The sequence below is a fragment of the Microtus oregoni genome, unplaced genomic scaffold, assembly GCF_018167655.1.
Source record: "Microtus oregoni isolate MIOR12 unplaced genomic scaffold, Mior012 000002F_ref0000024, whole genome shotgun sequence".
NCBI lineage: Eukaryota > Metazoa > Chordata > Mammalia > Rodentia > Cricetidae > Microtus > Microtus oregoni.
In genome coordinates, this window is record NW_024543061.1 from 68,255,227 (window position 1) to 68,278,915 (window position 23,689).

Genomic DNA, 23,689 nt, shown 5'->3' on the forward strand with positions numbered 1-23,689 from the left:
GTGCTGAAATTAGTGTGTCACCATGCCAGAAATAAAAATATAAAACGTTTATGTGAGTGCCTCAGTCTCCATACATGCACCATGTGCAGTGCCTGTGCAGAGTCCAAGAGGGCAGTGCATCCTCTTCTCAGGTTGGGAGTCAAACCTTGGGCCTCTGAAGAGCAAGTGCTAACTACTAAGCTGTCTCTCTAGGTCCAGTACCTAGCTTTTGACATGGATGCTGGGGATCTAAACCCAGGTACTCACTTTTGGAGTAAGCAATCTAGTAATTGAGCTGTTCTCCAAGCTTTGGTTGAGTTTCCTCATCTGTAAAATAGGCCAAGCTTCTTTCTTAGGACAGTTGGATCAAAGATTGTATCACAGGGAGTCCTTGGTACAGGTCAAAGATTATACTGTTAAGTACTTAGCAATTTAGCAAGGGCTTGCTTGATATTGTCATTAAAGCATTAAAACAAAGTCAAGAGTCAAAGTTAGAAATACCCAAAGGAACCAGTTGGATCAAAGATTGTATCACAGGGAGTCCTTGGTACAGGTCAAAGATTATACTGTTAAGTACTTAGCAATTTAGCAAGGGCTTGCTTGATATTGTCATTAAAGCATTAAAACAAAGTCAAGAGTCAAAGTTAGAAATACCCAAAGGAACCAGGCTTAAAAAAATCAAGCCCAAACCTGGACTTACACCTACCAAGGGAATTAGCAGACATGGTGCCTGACACAAAGAACTGAGACATTTTCCATAGAATACATCTTCTACAATGTCAAGAGCTACACAGGTACATGGGCAGGCAGACTGTCAGAGCCCACACAGAAAGGCAAGGGGCGAATGAGCTGACCTGTAGGTGAACAAGAGGAAGTTCAATGTGGCTGACATGGGTCACCTGGCTTCTTGCAAGGGTCAAAACTCAAGTTAGGTAAGAGATATGAAGGAGGTACAGTGTGTGCCTGATAAGACAGAGGAGGTGGATTTAAGAAGTACATCAGTACTTGAATTCATGTAACAAGCTATGTGACCTTGGCCAACCAGTGCCGCTAGAGCTTTTATACCTTAAGAAGCTAAGGGCTGGGCCTACAGAGATGGCTTAAGAAGTTAAGTGCACTTGCAGAAGACCCAGGTTTGATGTGCAGCACCCAACACCCGAGGCCTCCACAGATGCCAAGTATGTACATGGTGTACAGGCAAAACATCCAAGATGACCGCCACAACAGGGGCAGCAGTACAAACCCAGCTTTTCTGATCCTAGTTTCCCCAAGGTTTGTATTTCCTTTTCCCGTTATGGGGGGAATAATACCAGCATTCTAATGAAGGCTGCTGAAGGATGTATTGGAGATCCATGGTGAGGTGCTGCCCAGTTGGGAGGTGTAATGTGCACTGGAGCTCAGAGTGTGCATAGAGGGTCTGCAGCATACGCTGCACCTAAGTTGGACTGGAGTGTGCCCCTCTTCATTCGGCCCCTGCCCATATGTACCCACCACACCCTACCCCAGAGCTCAACATAAAGGGCTGCCTGACACCCACATTTCGTTGTTTCCACTTTATTGCTCAAGCACAGGACTTGAGGTGTGCCTGGACCTTCAGCGTGCATTAAAGAGGCTGAGGGGATGGGGACAGGGATAACCTGGATGAGGGAAACTGATACTGGAAGGTGCTGTGTAGCAGTGATCACTGTGATACCAGAGGATTATCAGGGATACCATCTCAGGAGAGCAAGGTGAGAGAGCTAATGGACACAGTGGTTTTCCCATGCCCCTAGCACCTGCAGGGAGATTGCAACTTGGAAAAGAACCGGAGACGGAAGGGATGAGGAAAATGGCTGCCCAGGAGTCATCTTCTCCACCCTGGCTTCATATCAGACCCCATCCCTATCACATACCCCTTCTACCACTTGAAAAATGGAGCTAACAGAGGGAGAAATAAATTAACATTCTGATGTGTACGTGTGGAAGGATAAACACGCATGTGTAATGGGGGAGGAGAGAGGGTTGACACCATCTAAAACTACCCCCCATTTTACCCCCAGCCTGCTCTTGTTCCCTTCCCTCCAAAGTCAACATCCAAACAGATAGAAAAATAAAGGTCTAATTCACTCAAAATCTTCAGTTTTTACAAAACTAACAGGGTGGAGTAGAGAAGGGAGCAGGGAGACAGGCAGCCGCAGGGGTGGGCAGGCGAAGAGGCAGGCTATGCTTCTGCTTCCACTTGGGACTGGTTCCCTGCCACATTGTTGGGCTCACCCTTCATCTCAGTGACAGTGGGATGGTCTCCAGCCACCTCTGCCTTGGCCTGTAAATGAGGAAGTAGAAGAGGCTGAATTCCAGAGTAAAAGACAATCCTAACAGAAAGGCACAGGCACAGTGATCCGGGAATGGTCCTCAAAGCACACACGTGCACATGCACATTCTGAACTGATAATGTCACTCAACACACCACTGCTGAATGTCACAGATTTCGGATGTTTTAAACTATTTTTTTCTTTGTGGTGCTGGGATTAAACTCAAGGCCTCGAGCATATTGGGCAAGCACTCTACCACTGTGCTATATGACATACCTGCTACACAAAAATATTTTAAAATGTTTTAACCTCATGTTTGCCTCAGTAGCATGTGTACTAAAATTGCAATGATAGAGATTAGCACAGTCCCTGAGCAAGGCTATCACGCAATTTTTTTTGAAGTTTTCCATACTTTTAAACTCATTAAGAAAATATATAGAGCAACATATCAAATTCACCATTTAGTTTCATCTTTTAAATGTGCTACTAGAAAGGCAGTATATTTCATAACCTGTTTCTTTTGGAGGGTATTAGGGACACTAAAGCAACTAACAGGTTAAGTAAGACGTGCCACGTACGTGCAGTGGAATACCACACAGCAGGAAGAGAAAATGGGAAGTATGCTGGGCGGTGGTAGCACACGCCTGCCTTTAATCCCAGCACTTGGGAGGCAGAGGCGGATATTTGTGAGTCTGAGGCGAGCCTGGTCTACGAGAGTTAGTTGCAGGACAGGCTCCAAAGCTACAGAGAAACCCTGTCTTGAAAAAACAAAAACAAACAAAAAGATAATGGGAAGTAGTAATATAAAATAAGCATCCAGTCATTACTTAACATACCGGGGCAAAGAATGAACAGATACACACAGCACAGCTGTGTTGAGGGTGAACTGGCAGGATCATGTGCTTCTGTGGAGGTTGAAGGCTAACTACATAACCCTCCTCGACTCGAGTGTGGAGGTGCACCCTTCAAACCTAGACTCATAAGGCAGAGGCAGGCAGACAACCATGAGTTCCAGGCTAGCCTGGTCTACTGAAGGAATTTTAGGCCAGTTGTCTCAAAGAAAATCAAACCATGAGAACTGGGCCCTGATGTGTACTTCCACGCTGCTGGCCTAGCCGGACCAGTGGGGTGAATACTGAGGACTTACATTTCTTTCCTGTGGGGAGAGTAACATCTGGCTTCTCCAACTGCCATAGACAACTCCAGGCCCATTGGGGTTAAGGCCAGGCACACCTTATGTGCTGAAGAAGCCAGGAAAACCCTTTTCTGTCCATTGTAGCAACTCCCACTATGTGGGTTGGATGAGAACAGCCCCCATAGGTTCAGATTTAAGTCCTCTAAAAATTCCCATGAGTTGCCTTGGTTATGGTCGTCTCTTCACAGCAATGACACACCCTAACCCTCACCTTGTGCTCCTCCTCAGCCAGCCTCTCAAACATGTTGGCATAGAGCTTCTTTTCCCGGGCAAGCTGCCTGCGGGTCCGCTGCTGGCACACAGCCAGCTGGGCCTTGGCGGCTTTGTTGCTGGGATAGAGCTGCAGGACCTTTTGGAAGTCAGCTCGAGCCAGGTCAAAGTCATTCACGGCCAGGTGTGCCTCTCCCCGGCGGAACAGGCCCTTCTCGTTGTTGCTGTCCAGCTCCAGGGCCTAAGAGCGCAGAGAGAAAACAGCAGAGACATCAAACTCTGCAGCACCAGCTGGATCCCCAAGGGACCCCTCGGCAGGATGAGGCTCAGTGGAAACTGCTGGTGTCGAGTTAGGGGGGAAAAAAGACTGGGGCATTAAATGAGAAGGGTCATGGCTCAGGAAGAAATTAATTTAATCCAAGAGGAAGAAAGGAAATACAGCGGGTCTTCGGATGCAGGAAGAACACGGTCTCACCTTTCCAGATACAGAAGAGATAACAAAATAACCCGACTCCCTTTAGCTTCCCCCAATCTAGCTAGGGCTTGCTCACTGTCTGTATCTATTATCTCCCACCATTAAAGTGCCTGCTACTTCCACACGAGGCCTCTCTTTGGGTCTGTAACTCAGAATTCCCAACCACCGATCCCACTAACACCACCCAGTGACGGTGGGCAGTTTTCAGACAGGCAGTGCTCTAGTCCTGCCTGTAAATGCTGTTTCCACATCCCCTGAAGGGACCTCACCTTGTTACAGTTTTCGATGGCAGCTGAGAAGGCCTGTAGTTTCAGGTGACACATAGCCAGATTGAGGTGTGAGGCCAGTCGCAGTGCACGGACCTTTTGCTTTTCCTCACCAGAAAAGCTAGATTCGTATTCCAGCCAAGACACAATCTTCTTGTACTGCAGTAAAGCTTGCTTGTACTTGCCTTCCTAGAATGGGAGAGAGGCTCAGGCACCCAGTACAGGTTCAGCAGCCCAGGTTGCCTTACCTAGTAGCCACAAGCGACTCCTGGACACCAGATTCCCACTCTTTCCCATGCCAGACCGATGGACAAAGATACAACAGTGACAGAGTACCATCTGGACAATGCTCCCCGGGGTACCTTGGCCTTGGCTCACCTTGAAGTATACAGTGCCCCTCTCTTTCACTATGTTGCTCTGCTCCAGCTTCTCCTCAGAGTTCATCTCCCAAGATTCCTTGGCCTGTCACATCCCAGAGAACAGATAGCGGTCAGCTTCCTCGGAGGCACCCACAGACCGGACTCCAGGAGAAGGGACACCTCAGGCCGACTCACCTTCTCAAAACTTTTCAGGTGTACTTCATATCTCAGGTCAGCATGTGGTGGGATCTGAAACTTTTCCTTTCCAACACTGCCAAAAGCATAGCTGTGGGGGTGAAAACTCCTGGGTCACCTCACAGCCTTCGTCTGCTCTGGGCTGAAAGGCTTCCTGTTTGTTTCCTGGAAAGTACCTTCCCATCTTGAGACCTGGGTCTGGCAAACATTTCCCTAACTTCTCTACTACCCAGCTGGGCGGTGGCATAGCACTCACTACCGCTTGTCCTCTACATGTCCCTATACACTGTTGAGATGATTGACTCAGAGACAACGGAACAAGATCCGCTGTGAAGCCCTAAGAACTTTAGTATGCATGGTACACAGTAGGTGTTTCCATAAACGTTAACAATTGCATAAATTAATAGCAGATGAAAATCTAGATATTGGCAGGTAAGGGATTCAGATGAGGCTTGAATGCGAGGAAATACAGGCAACAGTGGGCCACACTTCCAGACCCAATGAGGTGATGGTGACAAGCATCCTCAGAGTAGAAGCAAGCATACAGGGCTTGTGAATGCCTATCACACAGCTCACGGTAGGCATTCAGCTATGTCCCATTGCTCTGCAAAGTGCCTGTGTCTCACCTAGGTTTGAGGTATACAATGGAATGTTCTCCTTTCTTCATGCGCTGAATGGCCGTCTCCAACCCACAGGGCAGATCTAGGCTTTCCCCTTCGCCGACTTCAAAGCAGAGCTCCCGCTGGTCAAAAAGCTGGTCATTACAGTAGCCTTCCAGTGCCACTGGCATCAAAGAGAGGCAGTACCCCAGATGTGAGGGGGCAGAGCATTGAGGAAGTTGCCACTGGCCTCCCCCATCTCCAAATTACCGTTCATACCCAAGATAACCTCTGTGTCTCCGACCTGCAGGGATGCTAAGATAGTGTGGTCTAACTCCTTATTTTATGGATGAGACAAAAGACTTACAGGAAGGAAATGAATTGGTTCAAACCACCCAAGGCCTTTCATCTCTAAGCCAGGAATCATATGCAACTCTAGATTTTTCTTCCTACACCAGATTAACTTTGTTTTTTTGGTCTTTTTGAGACAGGGTTTCTCTGTGTAGCCCTGACTGTCCTTGAACTCAGGCCTTCCAAGTGCTAGGATTAAAGGCATGTGCTACCACTGCCCAGTCAGACTACACTTTCTTACCTTCTACCATAGCACCATCATTGGGCCTGGCATAGCCTTCACCACGAGTCCGTATTCTGCGGATGATCCCGCCATCTTCATCTTCTGTAAGATCTTCTCCTCTGAACTCAAATAGCTCCACCTGTGGAATAAGATAAAGTGATCAACTCCTTTCTGCATCAACTCAGCAGCGAAACTCTGTTTTACTCCCTAGAGTTACCACTAACGGCTAGACAACATCTAGCCAGAAAGAAAGCTCTCTATCATCCTGCTTCATTTAGCAAGGACATGAGACAATCTGGTAGGCATCAGAAGTGGCCTGGCATCTCAGTGGCCTTGTGAATATTCTCTAATGCCCACTGATTGGTTTTCTACTTTCAGCCGAATAGTCTTAGTTCTTCCCCTCAGCAGACCTATAGGAAGGAAGGTGTCTCTCCCTCCTGTGCTCCAGGATGCCAACACTCCACACTACCCTCTATATCCCTGATGTGTCCTGACCCCGGCTCCTTTCCACAAGGGCTTTGGAGCCCCCTCTTCTAACCCAAAGCTTCTAGTATTGGCCACGGTGGCAGCAGCAGAGCCAGCCACTGGCCTCCTACTAAAGCTAGGCCCTCAGGCTTGGCTACATTGTTTCCAAGAGGCAGGAAGGGCTGGAGGACAGCCAGGCAATGGGGTGAGATAAGGTCTGGCTCTTTGCCTGGCACTCTGTGGCCAGCACTTACCTCAAATACAAGTGTGGAGTTGGGGGGGATCTTTGGAGGGCTGCCTACTGACCCATAGGCATATTCTGGCTTGCAGGTGATGTGGCATACTTCCCCCACTTTCATGGTCACCACAGCAATATCCCAAGCTTTGATGACCTCCCCTGTAGGTAGAGGCAAACAATACCTGCTTAGCAGGAGTCTAACTCTAGGCTCAAGATTCAGAGAGCTGCGCACACCCAAGGGGGATCTGAACACCTCTAGAAACGGGACCAGAGACAAGCAGCAGCAGTGTTGACATTCCCAGCACATTAAGAGATTGCTCAACCCTGCAAAGAGTTCAAGAAGCAAGACTGTCCATCCCAAAGGGAGGGAGGAGCTAAATTGATGAGATGGGGATAGAAACCAACCAGTCCTAGAATAGTAGAAGAAAACACATGACAGATAATGGATGGATTATTTTTTGTTGTTTTGCTTTTCAAGACAGATTTCAGTTAGTCCTGGCTGTCCTCAAACTCAGAAATCCACCTGTCACTGCCTCCTGGGTACTGGAACTAAAGGCGTGTGTCACCACTGCCCAGCAATAGATAGATTCTTAACCATTCCTCCTTGATCTTAGTTCTGGTGTTTTTTGTGTTTTTCCTGTTTTGATGACTAGTTTATGCTATTTTGCCAAGGTTATCTTGGATTCCTTTGTTCAAAGTGACTCACTTGCCTCAGCTTCTCTGGTAGCTGGGAACACAGGTAAGCACTACTGTGCCCAACTCAAGCTTGGCTGAGAACATCATTTTTGCTTGTGACAGTTGCTATCAGCTTTGGAACCTACCCCGCTAGCCCACTAACCATGCCTACCTTTTCCCAAGTCAAAGGAGAATTTGTCCTTGCGATCCAGACTGGAGTCAAACTTTGTGCCATCTAAGAGCCAGCCAGTGTAGTGGACAAAGACCCGGTCCCCAATCATGGGTGTCTCTGTGCCTGTACCCTCTCTCTTGATGACCTGGGAGGAAGGGGGGAAAACGTGAGTACCCAGGGATGTGGGCAGAAGGGCCCTCATTGCCCCTAAGCCCCTGTAAGGCATGTAGTGTTTTCTGCTGCCCCCACTGCCTCCTGCTTCTTTCTTAGCAGGTCCAAGAGCTCAATCTTCAAACGACTCTGATGTTAGTGGTTTAGCTTAGACTCAAGGAACTTTCCTGGCTCCCTCCAGGTTTGTCCAGACCGGTTTTGGAACGCTTCAGATAAAATGACCTCGGTTTAAACTTTGTCTATGGTTTTGGCCAAGTTGCTCAACTATCCAGAAACTGTCAAGCACTGAGGACAATTCCCATCCCCTGGAGGTGCTTGAAGAACACACTGATAAAGCGTGGATAGGAACTAGTGGGTCATCAGATCAGGGCCTGGTGTGAATAGAACGGAATCGGAATCAGAGTAAGGAAGGGAACAGATCGGTTCCAAACTGGGAAAAGGAAGGGCCAGATTACAGAGCACAGAGGCTCTGCATCAGCCCTGGCAAATTAAGAGTTGGGAAACAAAATTACCAGACCAGCAAGCTAAGGGGCCCTTTTTTCAGGACTAGAGTACTTCCGATGAACATATAGGCATCTGCTTCTGTTTAACATTTTTATATATGGTGACCCCGTGGGCGGGCCACTAGGTGGATGTAGAACCATCCTTTAAAGGAAGGCTGATAAGAATGTACAGGGACCTCAAAGGAGTGGAGGATAAAAACTGGCCTTCTGGGAATCAGAACCTTGCAGTAAACAGAGAAGAAAGGCCACATGTTCACAGGGGAGCGGCTAGAGCTGGGGGAGAAAGCCAGGAGCAGCATTTCTGGACCAACAAGGGTCCCTGAGGTCTCTGCTGAGCACAGGCCACACACACTAGGTACCGAGCAATGATGGGACGCTCCGGGGAGAAACAATGGATGCAGGGAGCAGCGTGCAAAGCCGGTTAGGATTTCACCGTCCTGGACTGCTGGCAGAACCTGCTCTGAACCGGCGCCCATTGTCCCGACCCAGGTCAGGGCGCCCTCCCCCTCGCTCCTCGGGCTATCTGCAGTCAGGCGACTAGTGAACCGCTGGCTCCAGGGCAAACCGCCTCCCCCAAGGCCAGCACCCCGAACCCCCAACTCAGGAAGGCTCAGGAGGAGAGGGAGAGGAACTACAGGTCCCGGCATGCACCGCTCCTGCTCTCCCCAGGCCGAGAAAGGGGGCATAGCATGGCCGAGTCCGTGACCTCGCTGGGTCTCGGCAATTGCAAAGGGGGCGCGGAGAGGCACAAAGGGCTCTCGGCCAGGAAACGGCTCCCTGGAGCCGTTTCAGGTCCTAGCTAATGTTTAACTTTCAAGTGGGCGAGCCCTGACGCACCTTCGCCCAGGTGGCCCGCGCACGCTGCGGTCGAGGGGTCCTTAGGAGGCGAGGCCCGAGCCCCTAGGTTCGCCCCGGCCTCGTGCCCCCCCCCCCCCCCGCCCGGGCCCCCCGGCTGCGGCCCTCGCGCTCCGCCCCGCCCCTCTCAGCCGCACAGTGCAGCCGGATCAAGTTGGCGTTGCAGTGGGGGCTCCTTCCCGGGGCCGCACGATCCGGGAGCGTGCAGCCACCGTGCCATCTTTAGGGCCGCAGCCCGCACTGGGATGGCAAATTCCCCCATCCTCCTCCCGTGCCACCCGCTTGAGGTCCACGAGTCTCCAGCTGGGGTCTCCGCGGCCCCCTCTCACCTTGAGCACGCCCTCATCCTGCTTGGGGCTGATGTCCACTCCTTCGAGAGGCAGGGGCGCCGACTGCGCCCCGTTTTCGGTCGCCTTCATCTCTTCGGCGGTCATGGCCGCTAGGCGCACCGTTGGCTGCGGGAGTGGGACGAGCGCGAGCCGAGCGCTCTGGCCGCCGACCGGGGTGAGCGCACGGTGCGGGTGGCGTGCGGCACAAGGCGGCGCTGCCCACCGCAAACCTCGCTCCAGGCTCGCGCACCGGGCTCTCCGCGCGCTCACCGCCTGCTGCCGAGTGGGGCGACGCCGAGGGGCGGGCGCGGCGCGGCCCGGCCTGTGATTGGTCCCACTCGCCTCGGGGGCGGGGTCAGGAGGAGCGGCACGCACGGGCAGCGAAGGGGCGGGAGCGGGGAACTTTCTAGAGAAGCGGTTAAACGGGTTGGGGCTCTTGGGCTGAGGGCACCCGAGGGGGTTCTTTTGGTAAGATTTGTTTTTCTGGTTGACGGCTCCTAGGGGCGGCCTCCTCTCCCACTCCAGGACTCTACATTCTCGGATTTCGATGATCACACCCTTCCCCGCGTCCTCCCTCCCCACCCCCACCCCGCCGGCGTCTAGCCGTTTTTTTCCAGATCCTTCTCCATCCTCAGGACGCCCAAGCCCGGGCCTGCCTGGCGGCTCTCCCTGTTCACCCAGACCCACAGCGCAGTAGCTGGATCCGGGCAGCCAGATGAGAAGTGGCATGGGTCTGCCTCCCGCGATTAGACCTCAGACACCCGTGGCATGGCCTTGGGGTCCTGGGCGTGGGCACCTAAGCAGTGTGGAGAATAGAGGCCATGGCAGTGAAAGCGTAGGCCCAGGAAGGAGCAGCTTCAGCCCTGGTGCACAAACTGTGGAACTCGACTTTGTCTTCCCTGCAGCCTCGCAGGCCCACCGAATGAGTGTTGCTTTCCAAAATTCTGTGAGCAGGAGATCTTGTGAGGGATGACCCCCTGAGCCAAAGATTTTTAAGTGGGCTTTGTGTATCATACTAACCAGGCCTTTTTGTTAGTACTGGAGCGCAAAATGGTTTCAGCTCAAGAGAGAAAAAACCCTTTCCCTTCTTACTAAAGGTGGACGGGAAAGAGATGTTAACTTCTCAACGGCTCTTCCTAAGCGATATCTGTGGAGCTCCAAGTCTGCGTGGTTAAAACCGAAATAGTGCTGGCTTGATCGGAAGATCTGCCTGGAGAGGTCCTGAATCTGCCCTGCACTCTATTACACGGTTAACACATAGCGCCTGGTGAGTGCTACCAGATACCTATTGGCTTTGTGAATTTTCATTCTAAACTAATGAACTTTTTGTCTGTGTGCTGACCTGATGTTGTTCGGTGATCCCACTTAAGTAGGCAATAGGCAATGAGACCGGGCTGGCAAGATGGCTCAGTGGGTGGAGGTGCTTGCTGCGTGCCTGCGGAGCTGGGTTTGATTCCTAACACCCACAGCGTTGAGAACACAGACTCCTCCCTACCAAGCTGTCTTCTGACATCCACCCGTGAGCCCTATCATCACTCCCAAATTAGTGTAATAAAATTAAAAAAAACTTTACTATATTACTGTTAGATAATTCGTTGTAGTCCCTTCCGATTACAGTTTTATGAGTTTAACCAAAATCTAAGACCTCTTGAGTTACGAGAGACATCATCATAGAATATGGAAGCGGAGTAGCTACTTCTCCCGTAGTGAAGGCTCTTATAAGGCACTGGCTTGCACATGTCAGTTATCTCTCTGCTGGGCCTCTGGGTATTATCTGGCACAGCAAGTTGTGATAGAGAAGGTAAGTTTTACAGTAGTAAGCTTGTATCTTTTCCTTGAGAATGGCATTGTAGGCTTAACGCCTTTATTTATTTATTGTTTTTTTTCTTTTTCTTTTTCTTTTTTTTTTGAGACAGGGTTTCTCTGTAGCTTTAGAGCCTGTCCTGAAACCTTGTAGACCAGGCTGGTCACGAACTCACAGAGATCCGCCTGCCTCTGCCAATCCCCAATCCCGAGTGTTGGGATTAAAGGCGTGCGTACCACAGCCGGGCTTGGCCTAATGCCTTTGAGTTCGTGCAGCGTCAACATTGCCTGCACACTGCTTGAACAGGCATCTTAATACAGTGGACAAAACACGTGGTTAGCAATAAAGGAGTTTGGTCGCCCAGGTACAGCTGGGTAAATTGAGGCAGGCTGCCTCATTTGTAAGCCTCCATTTCTTGTTGTGAGCCCTGTAAATAGGGTGACTTGATGGTTACAAAAGATGGAATGCCTCTGTGTTTCTGTGCGGTGCTGGCTTCCGGTGTTGAGTGAGTATGTGATGGTTATCATTGTAATGTGATGTGTGTGGGGATGGAGGTGAGCACAGTGGTAAGAGGGACGGGTAAAGTGTGGAGATGTGAGGACAGGCCACCCCCTATGTGATCTAGCAGCGGGTGCGGAGGCTGGCACGCAGGTACTGAGGTCTTGAGTCCCATGGCAGGGTCATGTAATTCTGGAGTTTTTCCTTATTGTGTATGTCACTTTTTTTTCTTTAAAATTTTTTAAACTTTTTTTTTTTAAAGTTGATTTTACATGTGTGGGTGTTTTGCCAGTGAATCCAGGTCCTCTGGAAGAATAGCTGGCCTCAGCGCTCAAATGTGTTCTCCTCCTAGGAAGCAAGCAGGTGTTTTCTTCTCCTTCCTTCTCTTCACCCTTTTCTTCCCTGGCCCATTTAAGTAATATTCGCATTGTGTGAGCATGCATCCATATGTGTGTAGGTATTTTCCTCTATCCCTTTCCACCATAAAAATTTTTTTACTAGTATGTAGGTATGGTGTGTGGTGTGTGTGTGTTTTTCAGTATGTATGTCCTTCAGCACATGTATGGAGATCAGAAGACAGTTCTCACCTTCCACCTTGACATGGAGTCCAGGGATTGAACTCAGTTCATCAGGTTTGCACCAAAAAGTGCTTTTAGTAGATGAGCCCTCTCAGCAGTCCATCCACTCTTTTTTGTTTTTTAAATTTTTTTTTCCTTCAAGACAGTATTTTTCTTCATAGTCAAGGCAGCCCTGGAGCTCACTACATAGACCAGGATGGCCCTGAACTCACAGAGATCTACTGGCCTCTGTGTCTTGAGCACTGAGATTAAAGGTGTGCCACCTGGTTCTCTCAGTCCACTCACCTTTTGAGACAGTATCTTACCGAACTCAGCACTCACTGATTGGTTGCTCAAGAGCTCTGGGATCCTCCTGTTTCCTTCTCAAACAGGAAGTTTCTCTCCATTCAAAGAACAGGTCTCTATTCTTTTGTTCAACCCTGTTTTCTCTGTAGGATTTTATCTAGATATCTCACGTAGAGAACGACACTTTTTCAATGTCTTCCACTGAAACTGTCATTTTGTATTTTTGAAGAATGACAACATGGAAGGAGAAACCATTAAGAACAACAGAAAAGGATTCTTGAAAGAAACAGAAGTGGAAGCTAGAAAGCCTGGAGCAGACCTTCCCAGAATGAAAACAAAAATTCAAGATGCTAAAGATGATGAAAAAAGTCTTAAAAGAAGAAAAGGAAGTGAAATGCAAGTAGGAGTCAGGTGGGAGACTCCGCCTGTCTGCACCGAAGGTTTTGTGGATTTTCCAGGTTGGACGTCTTGCTTGTCTTTTGGGTTTCCAGTCAGCATACAAAGTAATGGGCTTCATTATGGCCTTTCAAATACAGATGTCACTCTTTTGTTCTCATCTCCCACTGCTCTTGCCTCTCTCCCATTCTCCGCCCTCTTCCTTTTCCCAAATGCTTTCCCTTTCTGTTCTCTTCTTCTGTGTGCACATTTGGACTCCACACACAGAGAAGACGTAGTATTTGTTCAAGTCTGGCTTATTTTGCTTAGCATAGTCTTTGGTTTTGTCACTCTTCCTGTATGGCTGAGCAGCAGTCCAGCGTGTGCATGTCACATTTTAAAGCATACTGTTACTGGAGCCGTTGGCTGCTCCCCAGCTTAGGGGCTGTGAAAAGTGCAGCTGTGAGTGGAAGCCTCGCACCCCTGCCTTAGGTTGGGCACCAGGTCTTTTGTTTTGCTGCTTTAAATGTCTTCAAAGCCTTTGTTTACAGAAAGTGCATTTTATATGTTGGAGAGATGTTTCAGCTCTTAAAGGCTAGGCTCATAACCAAAATGTCAAGCTGCATTTTACTTGTTTTATGTGCAATTTTCATAACAAAACTTACTGTATAACCATTATCACAATTTTTTATGTTTTGGAAGTGAGATCTCACCATGTATCTCAGAGTGACCTCAAACTTAAAAATCCTTATGTCTCTGTCTTCCACATGCTTGACTTAAAGGTCTGTGCCACTATGCCTGGCCATTTTTTTTTTTAACCATTCCCAAGTACAACCACTTTTTTTTTTTTTAACACAAGAATTTTCTATAGCACAAACTTGCCTCGAAATTTCTAAATGTGGCCAAGGGTGACCTTGAACTTCTGATTCCCCTGCTTCTACCTCCTAACTTCTGGGATTACAGGTGTGTACCACCATACCTGGCTTCTTATTGTTTTGCCATAGGGTCTTGTTGGTCTCAAACTCATAGTTCCCCCCGCCCCCTTGCTCCCTGAATGATGATATTATTAGCGCCCATGACCACAATTCTGTTTTAAGTAACAAATTTGTGGTAATTTGCTGTCTCTGTTGTATGTACAGCAGAGGACATGGACTGAGTTAGACTCTCAGTCCATTTTGTTTAGTTCTACCATATTTGCAGTGAAAGGAAGGAGGGATGTTGCAGGCACTGGGAACAACAAAGAGCCACCCCAGGATGTACCTGAGCATCTGTGCACATCAGAGGACGAGACTTAGGTGAATAAATTTGCTGTAGGAGTCGAAGGGGAGAGTCATGAGGCGGCATCTGGTAGATGTTGGGAGCCGAGAAAGTGGCCTCTGAGGCATGCAGGTTGTATTATCCCCTATACTGAGTTCTCTGTGTAAGAGGTGCAACATTCCAAGATGGATGATGGGCCGTCTCTATATTTGTTTTGGGCACCTCAATTGCATAGGAGCTTTCACTGCCTCTGTGCCCTTGGTTCCTGTTAGGTCTCCAACTTGGGACAAAGGGCTAGCTGAGATTCCTGTTAACATATCAGAGCAGACACTGGCTGCCAAGTTCTCCCAGCATTCCTCAGTCCCTGCCTGTTAGGGGTCCTGGTTGCCATACCCTGACCACTACCCTGAACTCTCCAGCCCAGCTATTGGGCTAGGCTTCTCTGCTCCTAGCTCCTCTGGCCCCTATATAACTTGCCAGTTTTAGCAGCATGTGTCTCTTGGCCAGTCTCTTGACCCAGGCTGCCCTTTTTGGTCAGAGGCTCCTCTTTTGATCTCCCTCCTCTGTCCTCACTGGGCTGGCTCAGTCTGGCCTTTCTCTCTGCCTGCTTTTTCCTTTGTATCTATAGTAAACCCTCAGCCCCTTAGGAGCAGCCATGTTCCCCTTTTATTTCTTTTTTTCATTCAGTTCACAAATAATGCCGCCAGTCCCAAACTGCTATTGCCTGTGTTAGGTGTTAGGCAAGTTTCCAGACAATTAGATCTGCTTCTTCTCAACCAATAGGAGGTAAATGAGATCACGTGACTTGCTGAAGATGGGTAGATCCTAATTGGTATCTGGATTTCTGTAGAAAGCTAAAAACCCCCAGAACACCAGAGACATGCTATCCTACCAGAAGGGGCTGAGTTTAAATAGAAAAGAACTAGTGGTTAAGTTTAGGGTCTTAACATATAAGCACCGATCACAGTGAACTGTGTCTGCCTTCTTAAAGCAGCGGAGATGTAACAGTGATGACAGGGTACAGGGAGGAACACGGGAGGATCCACTGTCTGCTGTTTAGTGGAGCAGGGTCTTCCTTCAACGACAGAGCCAACTGACACCCTAAACCCAGGAACAGTGAGCTGACAAAACTGGGCCACCAACTAGTTATCCCAACTTGTCTCCAAGAGCTGCCCCAGCAACCATACCACAAGCCAAGGGAGAACCCAGACATTTCTAAATGGCTCTCAGACTGCTACACAGATGCTGTATTTAGTCCAAAGGTGGATAATGGGCAAGCTGGAGGGTAGAGGAGGATGGGGAAGAGTTGATTCAAGAAGAACAGAGAGCTGTTCTCTAGTCCACCTAATTTTTGAGTTAGTTGCTTAGTGTGATAGGCTTCTCCTTTCATGTTTGTCTTAAAAACATATTCAATGATTGGTTTTCAAATAAAAAGTAGTCTTTTTCCCATTGCCCCTTTTCTGTCTTCTCTGAAAAAGTTTCCAAATCTTTCTGGAAAGCTTAAATCCAAGGGCAGTAGTAAACTGATTTGGGTTTATAGCTCTTAAATGTTTACACTAGTCTGTGATAGTCACCATGCACTTTTAACAGCCACACAACAACAGTATGTTTTTGGCGTATGAAAGCCTTTAAGAGAACAGGAAGAAGTCTCGTGTAGTTTGTGGTCAGTTAGTTTAGATAGCTTCCTTTGCTTGAGCCTGGGGAGCAAGCAGACAGAAGCTGGCGATGCTGGCAACATCATCTGATAAGAGCAGTGAGTGTGTAGGTCTACACTGGAAAGGAAGACTGTGAGGGAGTGTGAATCCACCCAAGGATGAGTGCCTAGTTCATTTTGGAGGAAGAAAATGTCTTCTTCATTCCATGTGTTGCAATAATCAGACCCAGCATTTGTCTGCGATGATTACATGTCTAATGGTGAACTCATCCCTCATCAGTTTCCCACAGAGTACTCCACATGTTTCTATGTCACGGGCAGTGTTAGCATTGGGGAACTGGGAAACTTGGTATAGCTTCAAGGTACCTACCTACAATGTCATCCACTGCTGATGGGAACATTTCTGTGCTGCTCAGCACTCCAGGTCTAAAAGACCTGTCTACCACTGGTGACTTAGCTAGCCTACAGCTGTGTTATGATCTGAAGCCTGTGGATAACAGCCAGGTTGTGAATGCTTCTGAGGCCTTTCTAAATCAGGCCCCAGTGGCCCTCTGGCTCTGGCTCTATCTTGCTCAGCTCTTGCACAATTTTTAGTCACTCTTTTTCCAGCTCCTGGTTCTGGATCATCTCCTCAAAGGCATGGAACTGTTTCTGTTCTAACTGGTGCAGCCTTTGCTCTTTCCCCAGCTCTTGCTGAGTGGCCATGCTCTGGGAAAAATTCTAACTCTTCCTTCTTTATATATATTTTTTTGCATTCTTGGGTGTGTGTATCCAAACTGCTTTTGGCTCTTCTACCTGGGGAAAAGCAAGTTCTTTCATTTCTTGACTGTATCTTCTCAGGAATGACAGCTAATTTGTAATCCCAATATCTGGGGACTTTGTTCTATGATGGACTTGATATACTTGCTATAGAGGATAAAGGCAGATTCAATGTTGACATGTAGATGACTTGAACTCCAGAGTGGAAATATTGACTACTGGGTGCAATATTGAATTCTTCTGAATTTTACTGCATTCTCAAGCTGGGGAAAGATCTTAACCCTATCTTTGGGTGAAAGGGTGATATTTCCATGGTCAGGCATCAGGACCAAATGCTTTGGAGTCATAGACTGCAACTGTATCAGAAGAGTGTGTTGTTTCGAGCTCCATGTTTGAAGACAGGTATGGTATCTCCTGACACGGGTAATGTCAGCCACAGATACAAACCATACAGTAATATGGTTTGTCTGGGTTGCTGAAGCTACAAAGCATGTGTGTCCAATATGAGAAACTGGTCACTGGTCACTTGGGATGATCCAAATTTGTTTATGGATAACTACATGGCAACTCCAAAGTTCTAACAGATGCCGATGGGTTTGGAGGGAGAATTATGTCATAAAGTAGGCAGTAGCCAGTAGAAAGGTCAAATTCCTAGCCCGAAAATGGGATTGGGAGAAGAGAATGGCAGACGAGCTGCAGCTATCCTGAATGGCTGAGCCTAGCAGGTGCAAGGCAGGTATATGACAATCCCTCTATCCTCCCTTCTTAGATTAGGGAGATCATCTCAGTGTTTTTTATGTGTTCCTTAACAAACTTACTTTTAATTTGGAGGTTATATTTTCATGTGGGTTCCCCACTTGGGACAGATCATGGTCTTAAGGAGCAAGACAGCCCTGGGAACAAAGTGCCAAGTGTGGGGTGAGGTACTAAGGGAGTAGGAGACTGATGTCTTGAGGAGAGATGGGAAAGGAGGTACTTGAACTGAGTCTTGGAAGATGATAGGTGTTTCCTAGTGCACAAAGCTAGGAAGGGTATTCAAGGCAGGCAGAGCACAGCACTACAACGTGCTTGACTAAAGAAATAGGAAGTTTGTCCTGCACCAGAGTTCTTCACTTTATCCCAAAGTTCTCTCCTTTGAAGTGGACTAGTCTATATTTTCAGTATCAAAGTCTTTTATCCCTTGAAGTCTGAACTTGGGAAAGGTTCTACAGCCTTCCTTCCACTTTCTGAGTGGATTTGAGGCCCACTCCACAGAAGGGAATTCACATCTATACTATAAGCCTGATCAAAAACCCAAGCTGGAGGAAGTCATAGACATGAGTTGGGGGAGTTTCTTCTGATATTTCAATATGATGTGCTCATCAAATGCTTTTCATGTGCTTGTGTTCATGCCCATAGATCCATGCTGCTGTTTGCTTTTGTCAGAGAAGCACCTCTTTGCTCTGGGCAGCAGCAGTTAGTGAAGAAAGAGGCTCGCGCATAACTGGTCAAGAATCAGAGACTCTTTGGGATGCTCAACCCTAAATGGGACATCTGTATCACCCCCTCCAAGGCTCAGGGAACATTGCGGAAGAGGGGGCGGAAAGAATGTAAGAGCCAGAGGAAGGGATAGAGTGATGTGGAGTACTGTCTTCCAGTCATGGTGCAGCTGTTGTCCTTTCTGCCTTCCAGCAGCTCTGATTACCTACATAAAATCTGCATAATATTTAACCCACCAACATTCTGTCATGGAGCAGGGAGCATCTGATGAGGTCCTGGTGGTCCCTGAGGACTTATAGGCAGTTAAGGGTTGCTAGAGGAGAGAAGGCACCACCCTTCCCTGAGGATCTATAGGCAATTAGTGATACCTGGGGAGAGTTAGATACACTTTCTCTAGTGGTAAGCTGTCCTGCTCCTGTAATAACCCTAACTGAGCTCATTGATTCAACAAGGGGAAAACAGGAGGAGGGCTAGTTAAGAAGAAGAGGATCAGCAGGAGTGAAAGGGTTCATGGGCATGAATGTGGTCAAAGTATATTATATACATGAATGAAAATGTCCAAGTGTAACCAACTGTTTTGTTATTGACACATATTAATAAAACCAAAACTTAAAATAACAATCAAACAAACAACTTGACCTCTTAAGACAATGCCCATTTGGGGCTTAATCCTTTCAACATTGGGGGATTCTGTTAAAATAAGACATGTTGACTAGGGATATAGTTCAGCGAGAGAATGTTTATCTAGGGTGGACAAAGCCCTGGGGTCAGTCTTCAGAACTTCTAAATAACTGCAAATGGCAGTTCTGGTAACATGTTTCATCTCGACTGTGAAATGTAGAGCAAAGTCCTTGGAAGAACATAAGGACTTTCTACTATATTGTGGAGGCCCAAAAATGTGAGCTGATTTCTACCTTGTCCAAAGGTCAGAGAGTTGGACCTTACCTACTCCTTCAAGGTTATTGTGTTTCTACCTCAAACAAAGGTCCCACCTAGATTTAGACCAGAGAGTTCTGCTCTCTCAAGGTTATTGTCAACAATAATTGACAATAATATATAGACTCCCTTAATATCCTTCTCCCTTAAGGAGATAATGTATTCCACCCAGGGAGTGATTTGCCTACAGAATGTTATGGTCTATGGTGTGAGTATGACTTGCTTTGTTCTAACAACAGAATGTTTAACTATGGATGTAGCCTGCAACCTTCAACTGGTCTATTCATTTCCTTGTATTATGTTAATGCATTTTTTTTTAATCTTACTCCTATCTCTTAGGGTAGGGTATTTTAAGCAACTGGAAATTAAACGTGGATGGTTTCAGTAGTCACTGGACCTTCCTCTCAGTACTATTCTGTGTTTCTGTTTTATTATTTTTACATGTGTCTTTGTATTCTTATATTTCTAATCCCTACACCCCTTCCCTGGCAAATAGTATTTTTGTTGAGGCTAGTCCATGACACTACACCATCAGGATGTTACTTTTTTGATCTCCTTCCCTTTTAACCTTCATTCACATAGGTGTATATGTATGCATTCGCACATAGAGATGTATGTGTAGTATGCATATATTCTGGCTCTATGACTATATATACACATATCCACATGTGGTTAAGTTGTATAAAGTTATATACATCTCTTGTAGTTTTATTTTTTTTAATGTATGTTTTTCTGTTTTTACCTTTAGTTTTTTTGTTTGTTTTTTGAGACAGGGTTTCTCTGTGTAGCTCTGGCTGTCCTGGAACTCACTCTATAGATCAGGCTGGCCTTGAATTCACAGAGATTTGCCTACAACTGCCTCCTGAGTGTTGGGGTTAAAGGTGTGCACCATCACCACCTGGCTTATTTTTACTTTTCTAAAAATAAATATGTTTGAGTGTTTTGCCTCAATGAGTGTGTCTGTAACATATGTGTGTAGTGCCTTCAGAAGCCAGAAGAGGGCATTACAGACCCTGGAAGTGAAGTAAATGATTGTGAGTCACATACGGGTGCTGAGAATCAATTTCAGTTCTCTCTAAGAGCAGATGGTGCTCTTCACCACCAAGCCAGCATCTCTATAGCCCTGTACGCGCTCTTTATTAACACACAATTATGAAATTAACTTGAAATAAGTTAATTAACCAACTCAATGCTTTTCTAAATGAAAAACAAAATTACATCACAAGTCTGAAATCCAAAGGAACAATCATAGCACAGTCAACTCTGGTAGGTATCACTTCAGACTCAGAAGAAAGTGCTGTGGCCTGAGCTTGGGGGTCAAAGGTGAGTTCTCTTTAAATGAAACCATCCGCTGGATCCCAAACTGCTAAGAGAGACTTTCATCATCATCATCAGACCCAGGAATAGGGCTCTTAGCTTTTTCTAAATGCTGGTGCTTGGCGTCCTCTCGCCTCTCTTAGACTTCAGTCACTCGTGAATGTGGTAGTTTAAATGAGATGTCCATTATAGTCTTGACATTTGCTACTTGGTCCCCAACTGGTGGCACTGCTTTTGGTAGGTTTAGGTGTAGCCTTATTGGAGGAAGTGTGTCACTGGGAGTGGGCTTTCAGAGCTTAAGGCCTGGCCCTATATCCAGTTTACTTTCTGCTTTGTGCTTATGATTCAAGGTGTGAGCCTTCAACTTCTTGCTCTTGCCACCATGCCTTACTTAGCTTTGCCATGGTGGACTCTAACCCTTTGGAACTGTAATCCCAAATAGACTTCCTTCCATAAGATGCCTTGATCATGGTGCCTATCAAAGCAGTAGTAAATAATTAGGATGATGTGATAATGAGGTTTTTTTTTTATCTTTGGTGATGGTGTGCTCATGTTTTTGTGATTCTGTTTTATTTGATGTTTGGTGAGGTGTCTTCAAAGTTAAGAACAGAATTGTAAATGTGAATTCCTGGGGCCTTACAAATGTAGCACTAGGATTTTATATTATCAAATTTTTTTGAAATTAGTTTTTATTTTATGTGTCTCAATGTTGCATATATGTGTATAAATATACCAATTTTTGTGCAGTGGTGAGGAAGCCAGAAAAGGGATTGAAGTCCCTTGGGACTAGTTACAGGGAGTTGTGAACTGCCATGTGGGTGCTGGGAATTTAAGCAGGTCCTCTGGAAGAGCATCAAATGGACTCTTAGCCACTGGACCATCTCTCTAGCTCATATCATCAAACATTTCTTGAGCTTCTGCTACTATCTTTCTTCAGAGACATTTCAGTACTAACTGGTCTGTCACTGGAGTTTGGGGGTCTTTTAGTGGTCACCAGACAATACCAGGGTCCCCTTTTAGGTTTCGTAGTCTCATTAATAAAAGATTTTAAGAGTGGCCTTGAATGGAAACTTAGGACAATTTTATAGAGTTTGGAAGAAAACTCTCCCAGGGCAGGCAGCTGTAGCCACAGTTGCTGCTCTGAGGATGAGGTAGAGGAGAGAAGGAAAATCCATGCCGTGTAAGCCAGCATGGTGGTCAGATGTGTGGCAGAGATGTAGTCACATGGCGGAAGGGAGTAGAGCAAGGAAACCCGTGCTGTTAGGAAACCATGCTTAGAAGAAGAGACAGAGATAAGGAAAAGTTACACTTTCTGAATAATTCAGAAAAATGGGCAGGCAGACTTACCCCTCTACATGCCTGCGGCTTGTTTGTGAGTGTCTGATGCCTCTCCCACCATATTAATCTGTGTCTGTGAGGGAGTATGTGTATGGGTTCACATGCCATAGCATACATGTGGAAGTCAGAAAATAAGCCACAGGAGACAGTTCTCTTCTACCATGTGGGTTCTGGAGATTGAACTCAGGGCAACATAGGCTTAAAAGCAAATGTTTTTACTTGCTTAGCGAACTTGTTTTTCAGATGGTCCCATGGAGTCTAGGGTGGACTGTTCCTTACTATTTAGCAAAAGATGACTATATTTCTGATTCTTCTGCCTTCACCCTTCTTGTGCTGGGATTAGAGGATAAACTAACACACACAGGTTATGTGGGGCTGGAGACTGAACCCAGGGCTCTGTGCATGCCATGTCAGTATTCTACCAACTGACCTGCATCTCCAGCCCTCTTTTATTCTAAAAACATGATATAGCAGCAGTATCCTTTCAGTTATTAAATATTTTAAAAAATATTTTTGGCTACGCAGTGTCTTATATATCTGTACTATAGTTAAGCATTTATGTATTGTTATTTAAAAGTATTGTGTACTTTTTTTCTAAATTCAAATTCCTCAGTAAGCACTGATGGGTGTAAATTCCATGTTTATTTCCGGGTACACATAAATAGTTTTTAAAGTTATTTTATCAAGTACTTAATTTTTTTTTACTGTTTTAGTGTTTTTCCTGCATATATGTGTACCACACATGTGTACTTCCTGAAGAGCCCTGAAGAAGGCATCAGAGTCCCTGGAAGTGAAGTTACTGATGGTTGGGAGTTTGAATGAGAATGGCCCCCACAGGTTCAAATGATTAAATGATTGGTCTTCAGTCAGTAGAACTGTTTGGGAAGGATTGGAAGTGTGTGTATGGCCTTGTCGGAACTATGTCACTGAGGTGGGCTTTGGGGTTTCAAAAGTCCCTGCCAGGCCCAGTCTTGCTTGTTATATGCAACCTGTGGATCAGGCCAGTGCCAGCACCATGCCTGACTGCAGGAGGAGGCTGCTCATTTGTTTCCTGGCTGCCCAGACTCCCAAAATAATCACACAGAAATATGTATTAATACAGATTGGCCAATTAATACTGTTTGACCAATAGCTTAAGTGATAGGCTAACTCTTATATCCTAAATTAACCCATTTCTATTATTTTATATTTTACCACGAGACTCATGGCCTACTGGCAAGGTTCTGACTAGCAGCTCCATGGCTTCTGTCTCTGCCTACTCTCTCTCTATATATATCTCTTCCAGCCTGGCTATATTGTGTTAAGCCATTGGCTGAAAGCAGCTTCTTTATTAACCAATGGCAATAAAACATATTCACAGCATACATCACCTGCCTGTCTACCACCATGCTTCCTACCATGATGATCATGAACTGACACCCTAGAACTGTAAGAGACCCCCAATTAAATGCTTTCTTCTATAAGTTGCATTGGCCATGGTATCTCCTCACAGCAACAGAACAAATAAGACAGTTATCAACTGCCATGTAGATTCTAGGAACTAGGGTCCTGTGCAAGAGCATTAAGTGTGCTTACCCTACAAGTCATCTCTAGCCCATCAAATAGTTTTTGATAAATACAATTGCAAGAGAACCTTGTGTAGAGTCATGATGAATTAAAATTCTTGTGTTCAACTAGCAACTACCAGATTAGGTTCAGGTTTGTGCCTCATAACCGTTGTTGCTAGGCTGTAGCTAACAATCCTTACTGTTCCTGGAGACATTTCCTCTGTGTCTTGTGCCCATCCACTGGGACTGAGGACAAAAACAAGGGTTGGGGGAGTGAGGCCTAGAGTCTAGGTGAGTCCGAACATTATGAG

At 46.6% G+C, this 23,689-nt stretch overlaps 1 protein-coding gene, 1 long non-coding RNA gene, 1 other non-coding gene and 1 pseudogene across 3 annotated transcripts; 2 read left to right on the forward strand and 2 right to left on the reverse strand.

The window, feature by feature from the left end:
• Window positions 1-2,061: 2,061 nt before the first annotated feature.
• Window positions 2,062-9,827, reverse strand: Fkbp4 (FKBP prolyl isomerase 4). The gene is made up of 10 exons (XM_041644390.1): window positions 9,552-9,827; window positions 7,694-7,838; window positions 6,863-7,005; window positions 6,162-6,282; window positions 5,597-5,753; window positions 4,971-5,061; window positions 4,795-4,878; window positions 4,420-4,605; window positions 3,677-3,916; window positions 2,062-2,281 (listed from the first exon to the last, which is right to left on the reverse strand). The coding sequence occupies exons 1-10, from the start codon at window positions 9,654-9,656 to the stop codon at window positions 2,180-2,182; spliced, it is 1,374 nt and encodes a 457-aa protein (XP_041500324.1). The 5' UTR covers window positions 9,657-9,827; the 3' UTR covers window positions 2,062-2,179.
• Window positions 2,583-2,686, forward strand: LOC121443891. Its single transcript, XR_005973722.1, has one exon. It is a non-coding gene; the product is annotated as a U6 spliceosomal RNA (small nuclear RNA).
• Window positions 9,828-9,970: 143 nt separating the features above from the next.
• On the forward strand, window positions 9,971-13,162 carry LOC121439932. Its single transcript, XR_005973308.1, has 3 exons — window positions 9,971-10,019; window positions 10,649-10,818; window positions 12,946-13,162. It is a non-coding gene; the product is annotated as an uncharacterized LOC121439932 (long non-coding RNA).
• Window positions 13,163-15,918: 2,756 nt separating this feature from the next.
• Window positions 15,919-16,707, reverse strand: LOC121436290 (annotated as a pseudogene).
• Window positions 16,708-23,689: the final 6,982 nt, after the last annotated feature.

Bases quoted from the DNA above. Each gene is read 5' to 3' on its own strand.
- Fkbp4 (XM_041644390.1), bottom strand. From the start codon at position 9,656: ATGACCGCCGAAGAGATGAAGGCGACCGAAAACGGGGCGCAGTCGGCG. The intron at 5,754-6,161 runs GTAAGAAAGTGT...CTTTGATGCCAG, and splicing joins TGATGGTGCTATGGTAGAAG to TGGCACTGGAAGGCTACTGT. The intron at 3,917-4,419 runs GTGAGGTCCCTT...CTGCGCTCTTAG, and splicing joins CCATCGAAAACTGTAACAAG to GCCCTGGAGCTGGACAGCAA.